The 11,044-nt window shown below is 39.2% G+C and overlaps 1 protein-coding gene across 3 annotated transcripts in view; it reads right to left on the bottom strand.

The window, feature by feature from the left end:
* The window catches only part of CXADR (coxsackie virus and adenovirus receptor), a 66,517-nt gene that overhangs the window by 27,883 nt on the left and 27,590 nt on the right, over positions 1-11,044 (bottom strand). For all 3 annotated transcript variants that reach the window (XM_012642974.1, XM_012642975.1, XM_012642973.1), the window contains exons 3-6: positions 7,555-7,759; positions 2,213-2,368; positions 1,137-1,259; positions 471-609 (exon numbers count right to left, since the gene is read on the bottom strand). In XM_012642974.1, the coding sequence (XP_012498428.1) occupies positions 471-609; positions 1,137-1,259; positions 2,213-2,368; positions 7,555-7,759 (623 nt within the window). The remainder of the gene's footprint in view (positions 1-470; positions 610-1,136; positions 1,260-2,212; positions 2,369-7,554; positions 7,760-11,044) is intronic.

Genomic DNA, 11,044 nt, shown 5'->3' with positions numbered 1-11,044 from the left:
CATGTGTTACTGTTTTTTAAAGTTCCGTTATCCAATGTGCACTTCTAGTTAAGATCTCCTGATTTAGAATATTTCAGAAAAATAAAATTACACTATCAGTAGTTCTACAAATTACGTCACTTGATACAATCAGCTTTTTTTCAAACCTCATTATCTGCCCTAATTTTTGAAAACTTTATCCCTATTTTATTGTGAGCAGGCAGACAGTCTCAGGATAATAATTTTGCAATATTTCTTTAAATGGAGTAGAAGAAAGTTTGCGGGGGCTGGGGGGAGGACAAGGAAGGGTGGCTGATTTTGTGCACTTGAAATTAAAGGTAAATGCTTTCAAATGTGTTGAGGAGAGAGGCCAAAGCTTTTATCCAATGCTCACAGGGCAGATGCTTGGGGTGGTTAATGAGAGAACTAATGCTTTAGAGACAGTAACAGACTTGTTATTACATCAGTCAACTCCTATCTCATTTAATTACCTGATATCATGATGAACTTCCTTTTCATATTTTTCTTCTCTTCGCTTTTTATGACAGCAAAAGAGGATAAGACCAATGAGCACTAGAGCAAGCAAAGTTCCTATAATAGCTCCTGCAATTGTCCCGGCTCTATTTGAAGCTAGAATAAGATGTTAATAAGAATTAATAGCAAAAAAAATAATCTATATCTATTGATAATGAAGGTAGGACACATATTGATAGACTGATTGATTTCACTGTACACATTAACTTTAAGAGACATATTATTTAGCCTTTTTGATCCCGTGGGGAAAATACATTAAAAAGAACTTCCTGCTAAACTGTATAATCTATTTCAAGCATAAAAATGATAAAACTTGTCTAAAAGACTTTAATATTCAAAGCTATCTTGGTTAACATATAGGAATGTTCTAAGCTACTCACACTCATAATGGCTAAATATGGTACATGAGTTGATTTGGCAACTCTTACCTTCTTAATATATCATTGTAACGATGAAGGTTTTTTAATAAAATGTATTTTTCTAGAAAAGCTAATAACCACTCCAGAGAATGTTCTGATCAAAGTTAGTACCCTTTTGCTCTCGATACACACTTGCTGACTGGATTAAAGGGGGTGGCATAAAGATAACAAACAAAACGGCCAACACAGAAAGAAGACACTTACGAGGAACAACATCTAGGCGCAGCAGGCACTGATCAGAGCCCACTCTGTTTTTGACTGTACAGCTGTATGTCCCAGAGTACTCAGAAGAGGCATTTTTTACAGATATAACAGATGAAGTCATTTCTATGGGAAGGGGAAAAAAAGAAACCTTATTTTTACAGTATGCATTGCTCTGAGTTATTAGTAAAGGCAAACTGTACCAAGTTTGATAATCCAATTAAAGGACCAAAGCTGGCTGTGAACAAACTGCCAGCCACATGTGCATCTCCAGAATTCAAATAATCATTTGCATCAAGGCAAAAGCAACCATGACCCCATCCACCACAGAGCCTCCACTGAAGCAGGGGTGTTGGTTAGCTGTTGCAAACCCATTTTGGACCACATCTGATTATAAAAAACTATCCTATTCCACAAAGGCTCCTTCACGCAGCAAGAAAACTTAAAGCCTATTTTATTGCCACAGATGGAAACATACAAAAGAAAGTCAGAAGAAGGGGTCATCCAGTTTGGCTTCTCAGTTTTGGGAGAAAAAAAAAAGGAAAGGAGAGAAAACCAACTTAAGACCAGGGGGCAGTGAATGGTAGATGGGTGGAAGCTGGTAATCAATCTGAATTTACAGGTCAATTATAACAAACAGGTGAGTGATCAGATTTAGCCAATTTGTAACTTTCTAGTTAGTGTCACACAGGCTTATTTATTTATTTATTTACAGACACACCATGGATTAATTATCGTATCTTCAACATGAATCTAGGCAAAATACTCAAAACCCCATTCTTATTACATTTTAGCCACTATCTAACTTATGATCATGAACATTTCTCATCAATTAAAATAAATCTACCAAAGTAACTAATTACAATACCCTAAAAAGATAGAAACATCTCTTAATTTATAATATGACACTAAGTTGACATTATAAAACACTGAATAATTGCCATAGAAAATCCTGACTGTTCTATATAAAAAAGGGAAGGCATTTGTGACTTTAACATATATAAGCATACACACACAAACCTTACTAGATTTAAATCCAAATCAATGGCACATGGTACAAATAGTATCGTCAGCAGTACCTGTTAACCATGAGGTGGGCAATTTCTGTGAGTCAGACAATTTTTGCCATTCATATCGTAATGGAAGTGAACCTTCTTTTGGTTCACATTTTAGTTTAAAGTCATTTCCAATTTCTTCTGATCCATCAATGTAACATCTTGTACCTGAAGGCTTAACTGAAAAACAAAATTACAACTTTATATAAGATAAGGGAATCACTTTTATAATGACTACACACACAGCATGATACTCACAACCACTGACTCATTATCGGTTGGTCCTGGGTTCAGAATTGACAAAAGAATGAAAGACCACAATCAGTTGTCAACATCAGTTACTCGGCTTTATCAACACAAAACAGGAAAGAACGAGCTCAGGCAAAACAACCACTGCATTAAGAGGTTTGGCAATAATGTAGGCGCAGGTCAGCGCCCCTACATTCCATGGGGCACACCTGAGGAAAGCAAGGACGCTATGGGCTGGTCTACGTGAGACTGGAGAAAGCTCCCCCTCCATTCCTTACCTATTCTTCTTCATACTTGACATGTAGCCCTCTGGGAGTATGTACCAAGTCATATCCCTTAGGTGCCATGACCCTGACAATCGGGATTTATCATCAGTAATGCTGATAACAGGAATAATTCCTTTAGTGCAGCAAGGATCAATTAACATTCCGCATTTCCTTTAACTCAATCCATCCAGACAGAAGTGTTATTAAAAAAGTAAATCTGAGGCTATATTCCAGGTCTCCCTGGTTAACTGTTTAGAGCAGCTGCTAACCCCATTACCTGCAAATCACCCCAACCCTGGATTAATACCTTGGCATTGCATACTCCTCTGCTAAACTTTTATTAGGGCATAACAGTCACACAATCAAATTAACCCGTTAATCATGTGGGTTGATCACTTTTAACAAATGTGTCTACACATCCATTAAGCACCGCTCCAACCCTCTCCCAAGAAAGTTCCCTTGTGCTGGTCCCAGCAGATGCCACTTCAAAACCTGGCCCCAGGCAGCCGCGGATCAGATTTCTACCAGTATAGATTAGTTCTGCTTCTTCTAGAATCATGTGAATAGAATCATATAGTATGCACTTTATCTCGTTTCTTTTAATCAGCATAATGGTTCTGAGATTGATCCATGTTGTTGTATGCATCAGTGGTCATTTTAGTATTCCAGCGAATGACTATGACACAAGTTTGCTTATTCAGTCACCTATCGATGAACGCTGTTTCCAGTTTTGGGGCTACTGTTAAAGCCAAACTGACGAGGAGCAAGTGTGTTGTCTGTCAAAACCAGAGTGACCAGTGAGGAAGGCATTATGAGGAACCGTGGAGCCACTGGACAAGAGGGATTCTGAAGGATTCTGAGGAGACTCCAAGGAAAGTGGCGATCAGCTCTCAATCACATGTTTCTGAGGAGAGATTAGGAGAAGCGGGGATTAAACAAGGAGTGGGTGCTGTCAGGGGGTAGGGCCGTTTAGTGATTGAGTATCCCAGTAAAGGATAGGTGGTGCCAAGTGGGGCTGGGGGCGACATTAGGAAGACAACAATAGTCTGTATTTTACTGCTGCTTTGCAACGTTGGGAGAAACAATGTTTTCTATAAACTCTGTAGTTGGCTTTATCTCCATCTATCCTCCCAGGCTGATAAATGGCAGGATTCCTTTTTTTTTTTTTAGTTTAAGCTATTTTCATCCTTTGAAATGGGTTTTCATTCTTTCACTACTATGAATAAAGGTGAATGGGTTTTACAGTTTTGAACTATTGTGAACAACACCGCTTGAATGCTTATGTAAACACTGGCGTATGTTTTCCTTTTTCTTGGTAATTGCTGAGTCATATGGTAAGTGTATGTTTAACTCTATAAGAAAATGCCGAACTGTTTTCCCACAGCTGGCCAACAGGATTTGTCACAGCCAGTAGGATGTCTTCAACTAGGTTGTCAATCATGATCTCACTCCTTCTTAATACTCCTTAGCAAATTTAATTGCTTTACATTTCTCCCCTTTATGTGTTACTACTTGTAATTTTTAATGAAGAGCAACAGATACATTTCATTGCATTGTTGATTTTCCTAAGTAAATCTGTGTCTTTTTCAGACTGATCCGTTGCTCTGGAGACTACATCTATTAGACTTCTAAATAAGTTTTGCAAATTATTTCATCCTGTGAGTCTTCAATGAAATAAGCCCTATTCTCCTTCATTTCTTCAAATTACCAATAAATCCTTTATTAGAATAAAGTAGCAAAGTAAATAAGATATTAAATCAATGCTTTGTACATCAAACATCTATTGGCAAAACAGTATCCTACCCCTAACTACAATCTTCATCCTTTCTACTAAAAATGTCCCTCTCCCATATACTGAACATATCTAATAACAGGCAGTTATTTAAAGCTGCTGCTTAGGAAATTCAGGGTTCAGCTAAGTCTGAGATCTCAACATACCCTATCCACAACAGAACAAGATTCTACCAATATTGTTTTTTGAGTGTCACTTTGGAGCAGCCCACCTACTTTCCACTGGGAGGAAAAACTACAAGTCTTTTACATGTCAATCCCTAACCATTACAACATGAGAAAGATTAACTCTTAACCCATGGCACTCTTGCTGGAATGGAAGAAAACCACAAAGGAAACACAGATAAAGTCCTGTCCTCTAAACGTTTCTTTGGTCTGGGCTTTCTGAATGAACACCTGGCCATTGTCCTCTGAACTCTTGCCTCCATGATCATTAGCATAGCGAATAGTCCTTCTCAGATAAGGGCATGTGACCATCAAGTTGTACTTGGCCATGGTATCCCGCCAATTTAGTAATGCCATGTTCCACACATGAATTGCTTCATCATCCTTCCATGCTAGCTGGCCTACCTCAGTCTATAGGAAATACACTCTAAATCCCTATATGAGGACAGGGTATACTTTTATCATGATGTCATCCTTCCAGAAATGCTTTCTGCTTGGTTCAAAAAAAACCCCTTACTCCAGGCAAAATCCATGAATAGAGGCTAAAATCAATAGGCAGAAGTTAGAGGAGAAACAGGATAGTTGCATACTCTCAAAGTAGCTTTCCCAAGACACTTTTTAGTTACAGGGGAAAAATCCTAACTTCACAGTGGAGAAACCCATCTGATAAAACTTAAGCCAAGTGATCATGATTAACAGTAAGACATGACATCATGTGCCCCTTGACATGACTGGAGAGATTAAGGAGACATAAATGCAATGTGGATTCTAGATGCGATCCTAGTACAAAAAGGACATTAGTGGAGAACCATGAAATTCAAATTAGGTCAGTAATTTATAGTATTGTACCAATGTAAATTTCTTGGTTTTGATAATTGTAACACGATTTTGTAAGATGTCAACATTAGGGGAAATTAGACGATGGTTATACTCTCAGAAACTGCCTAGTATTTTTGCAACTTTTCTATATAAAAGTATTTCAAAACAAAAGGGTTGGGGGGAGCCATGCCTGGTACAATGGTTTGCATATCCCTCAGGACCAGAGTTGACTGAGCTACCATACTTGCAGTTGCTACTGTGTTCCGGCAGCATGGTGCAGTTTGAGTCCACCATATACATCCAGGAACTGTTAACTGTGTATGCTCTACTCTTCAAAACAACTCGGTCTCTTTATACCAACAGGACTCAGGAATAGGGCCTTTGAGAGCTCCAGGGGAAGGCACTGATGATATGTGGTCACAATATAACCTTTTATCAATTCCTTTTGTTATCATTACCCACTTCGGTTTCTTTACTGAGCTGCATTCACACGTACTTTTGGTGTATCTGAGAGAGCAGGGAGCCCCTGGCAATGGGGCAAGCTATACCAACACGCTGCCCCTCACATCCAGACAACCAACAGTCATCTGGGTTCATGGCCACAGAGTGCACAGGGCTCCATGAATGAACTATCGTTACCTTTGAATGCCACGGTGGTGAGTCCTTCAGATTTCCCATAAAAAAATCAAAATATAAGGTAGAGCCAAATGAGAGCTCCAATAACTACCACTTAGTTAGGTCACGAGAGGGCACTTCATCTTATCTTTCTCCCAGATTATCCAGGCCAAATTTTCAGGCAAAGCTAACAGATGAGCTTCCATCCAATTCTCACTTTTAAGAGAAAACAATTCTGGTGGTTTTTCCCAGCACCAGTCATGATTCATCTAACAAAATGGAAGAAAAAGCTACAAGAAATTCCTCTCTGGCTCTGACACAGCCTCGCGCGGATCAGTGTGTAAGTCATCCCTACTGCCATTCGGCAGTCACTCCCCTCTTTCTCTTCCAATCCCAAATTTATCCCCTCTCTCCCTCCCTTGTTTGATTCATGGCTCACTTGACTGTAGCAATCCCCCGCCACGGTAACAAAAGGGTAAACTGGGTCAGTGCTTCCTACTTATTCAATCTGAAGAATTAGATATTGAGATTGGAGGTTTAACGTCAAAGGGCCACTCCTGCTGCTGGGCAGTCATGGCTGCTGCCATGACTGTGCTTAGCCACATTATGTGCCATGACTGCTGCCTAACCTGGGTTCCTTTTGGGACATGTGCTGCCTCATGCTGTAATGATCTCAGCTGGGACCTGCAAATTTGAACCCAAACCTGGTCCTACTAGATCCAGCAACACACACACACACACACACACACACACACATACACACACACGCACAAACATACACACAGAAAATAACATAAAATAACATGCTTGTTCACAACTCTTCTGGAAATACATGCTAATCACATAAATTCCAGTGTATCTGCACCATTAAACAGGCGCTTCACAATAAATAATTTTGATAACCAAGTATAATCTGTTTGGTTTATCATGAACCAGTCAATGTTCTACATATATGTTAACTCATTACTTCCTAGAAAGCAGTGTTCAAAGAAAGTATAGTCAGGGTTATAATCTCAAGTATCCCTGGGCTTAGAATAAGAGTTCAGACCAGTTGTTATACTTTCACCTGCTTACACATTTATAAAAAAGAAAAGCTACCGCATGTTTACTCAGTGTAGACAAAGAAAGCTAGGACAAGGCAATAAACGCAGATCTCCTAACTCCTGGGTTAGGGTTCTTTCTCCATACCACGATACTTTTCTGCTTACAGGGTGTCCCAAAAGTCACCATACGTAGAGAAAATGGGAAATTGTAGCTAAATGTACCTTTATTTACAAAATATTCAATACAAAATTTTAAAATATGCTAGTTTTATGTCGTATGCTTTCGGAAATACTTCAAATGTTTAAAATTATTACTTTAAAAAGCTAGGCTTTGTCTTACATAAATGCAGCTATTACCGTACTATGACCACTCACCCTGTTACTAAGTAACTCATTTATACAAATAAAAATAACTCACCAAGAACTGTCAGCTGAAGCTTCTTATTTGCAACACCAGGAGCTTTTTTCACTTTGCACTGATATGTGCCAATATCTGACAACTGTAAATTAGTTACATTTATCGATGCATCACCAGACTTGAGATCATTACTCGTAAAATGTACTCGTCCTTTCAGATCTTGATAGTAGTCATCATAAATTTTGTCTCCAGAATATAAAATAATCTGAAAAAATCAAGACAGGAAGAAAAGAAAAATATACACATACAAAAAGCCTGTCTCTTAAAGGAGCTCTGTATACACCTGCTACTATAGAATCCAAAAAAAAAAAAAAGAGAGAACAAAGTACTGTGAGGAAACCTACAATTATCCAAATCACAGAATAAGAAAATGGAAAAGGGTCAATGTGATCCTTGGGTATAGTCCCATACTTCCAAGACCCAACATTATTAAGCAGAGCAATATAGTGAGGTGGGACAAGAACACAGATGTGTTCATTCCTATAAACTCTATTTTTCAATTGCCTCCACGGCTGCAGTGTGCCAAGCAAGTGTACAAAAGCAAGTACATACTGTCCCCTGCCTCCCTAAAAAAGGCTTATCATCATTTACCTGTGCAATCTAACAAAAAGATAATTATTTTTTGTCTTAATACTAAGTTGGAGGCACTTGGTAGTTCTAGATTCTAATAGATAAAATCATAAAATAAACCTTTTAAGATATGTGTGACCAGGTTAACAAAACCTCTCAATGACTCTTCTGTGACTAAGGCAAAGCTCTGTTGCTAACTCCACCAAGTTTTCTGAGCCACTGTTACAGCCGTTGATGGCAATACCTGAAGGCTAGATTTAGAGGGAAAATAAAATCTGTGTTAAATACAGCTTGGAAGAGAACTATAGCAGTCATTCCTAAAATTAATTTAATACATTTTATAATTTCTCACATTTGATAATAAAATCCCTATTCTGGTCACATGAGACCCCAAGGGCCAAAGAGCAGTGCTGCCAAACTTTCAGGAAACACAACTACAGTCTATATCCTGCAAATAATTTTTTATCTGAGATGCTAATTATGGGCAGTATAATCAGAATAAATGTCATCCAAGAATACCTTCTAATAGGTTTATTCTGTAGGAAATTCCTGAGTGGAGAAACTTGGGTTCTTTTCTGTATTATCTCCTCTCCTACCTCACTGACCCCACTCTCAATCCTCTAAAGCTCTTTATTTACATATGAAGTGTCTGCATCTAGGTCCTGCTCAGTACCACTTTGCTAAGTCAACAAAAGAAGCAGTTGAAGGGTCCACAGCTGATATACTATGTAAAGACAAGCCATTACGGTATTTGCTCAATATTTTTGCCACACCCGCTTATCAACAGCAACACCTAATACTCCACAAATGAGGCTGCTCTATCTTTCTTTGGACTTAAGACCAAAACATTCAATCTATTGTACTTCTAATAGCTTGTTTTGCTATACGCATACTTTAACAGTCTCTAAGGAGGGTCTGACAAATAAGACCTGTCAGCACTGTTGGTTATTTTGTAAACTATCTTATTATTTTCCCATAAAAACAATGGGTTTTTTTTTTCCTTTGAGACAGAGTCTCACTCTGTTGCCTGGGCTAGAGTGCCATGGCGTCAGCCTAGCTCACAGCAACCTCAAACTCCTGGGCTCAGGCAATCCTGCTGCCTCAGCCTCCCAGAGTGGCAGGATTACAGGCATGAGCCACCACGCCCAGCCCCACAAAAACAATCTTATAAAAACTCGTTAAGAAATGGGGAACTAACATTTACCGGGCAACTTTACATGTTTTCATTGATTGCCCTTCACAGCCCTGCAAGGCTGTTCACATTTAACATTTAGGCTCAGGAAAGCACTGGCTCTCACTGATCAGCTTGCAAAGTCGCACAGCTAAGATGCAAACCAGATCCATTTAACTGGGCACAGTACGCAAATAACATTTCGATATCCCTCATAAGGTTACAAAATGCTTGTGTATATAGTATTTCATTGAATTCCAGTAACAACCTTGAGATGATAGGTGTATTTGTTCCTACTTTACACATGAGGAAACAGGTTTATGAAACATGGGAGGCAGTACAAGCTAGTGCAAGGGATAATAAAAGTTCAGGTGTGACAGAGTGACCTGGGTTCAAATTAAATTAAGTACATACAATTAAAGTATATAAAACACTGCCCAGCACATAGTACATGGTAACTGCTGACTAAAGCAACTGCACCAGGAATAAGAATGGAAATTTCTCCAGCCCAGTCCTCCCATTCCTGGTCCTGAACCCACACTGCTAGCTGAAATACATTAAAATGGGGGTGGGGGGGTCCATTAACATACAAAATAGCTGAAACTCTATGTAAGCATCCTTTTCTGCATCAATCTCCTTCTAACCCTTCTACCTTTCTTTTGGTCTGACTTTACTGTGTTTTAGGTTAAAGGCTAGGTGTTTAATCCATAAGGAGACAACCACAGCCAAGTCCCCAGTTTCATACTTATCTCACAACTCCTGCAGACAGCACAGCTGTGCCTCCCACTGAGCACAGAAGACACTGGGTCCTCCTCCCATTAGAAGACACACTAAAGGCTCAGGGCACACTGCTTCTTGGTCTCTAGATGCGCCTTGTCACAGGTTTCACTCCTCTCAGGAGTCTTAAGCCAGAATCACTGAAGACTCATGCTCTCCATATACATCCCAGGGTTCAGCTGTCTTAAGCACGGGATCGGTGCTGGTCCCCAAAGGGAGGTGGGCACTGCACTGGCAAGGGACAACAGGAAACTATAGGACCTCACGTAGAAGCCTGTTCTCAGGGTACTGGCAATTCCAGAGAGAGAGAAAGGAGAGAAAGGGGAAGTAAAAGCAAAAGCAGGAAGGAACAGGGTGTCTGGGATGAGCAGACAGAATGAGTCAGGCTCAGTTTACTTTGCCTAGGGAGACAGAAGGAAGTTCTGGTAGCAGACTCAGGGCAGAGGGGGTGCCCTTGGAGGGAGTAGCTCTAGTCATTCATGACTTGGAAAAGCACCTTAATTATTTGCTTCACAAAAACATCACTGGCAAACTGACTGGATTTACCAAAAACATTACCTAACCACACTGATGCAGTCATTAAATGTAAGAACTTACCACTTTTAAACATCCTTTTTCTTTTACAAGGGCAACAAATAAAAACAAAATTTATCTTCCAAATGTATATATTACTACATTCCCCCAAGTATTTGGACTTGTTTTCCTCTCCCTGGTTTAATGTAATTTATTAACATTGATTTAAAAAAAAAAAAAAAATTAAGTGTCTCAGATGAAGCTAATATGCATTCTAATAAAGTGAAATATTCTGGAACCAGTTAAAAGGCCAAGCAAGGGTGATATCTGTCTTTGGAGGTGAGATTACTGGGCGAGTTTCCTCCTTTGCGCTCTTTTTGGCTTTCCAAGTTTTCTACATTAGGCTCTTATTACTTGGATTGGAAAAAATACTGTAATAATATTTTGATTTCTTTTTAA

This window comes from Propithecus coquereli, unplaced genomic scaffold (assembly GCF_000956105.1).
Source record: "Propithecus coquereli isolate 6110/MARCELLA unplaced genomic scaffold, Pcoq_1.0 Scaffold192, whole genome shotgun sequence".
Lineage (NCBI taxonomy): Eukaryota > Metazoa > Chordata > Mammalia > Primates > Indriidae > Propithecus > Propithecus coquereli.
This window is presented reverse-complemented; position numbering and strand designations above follow the sequence as displayed.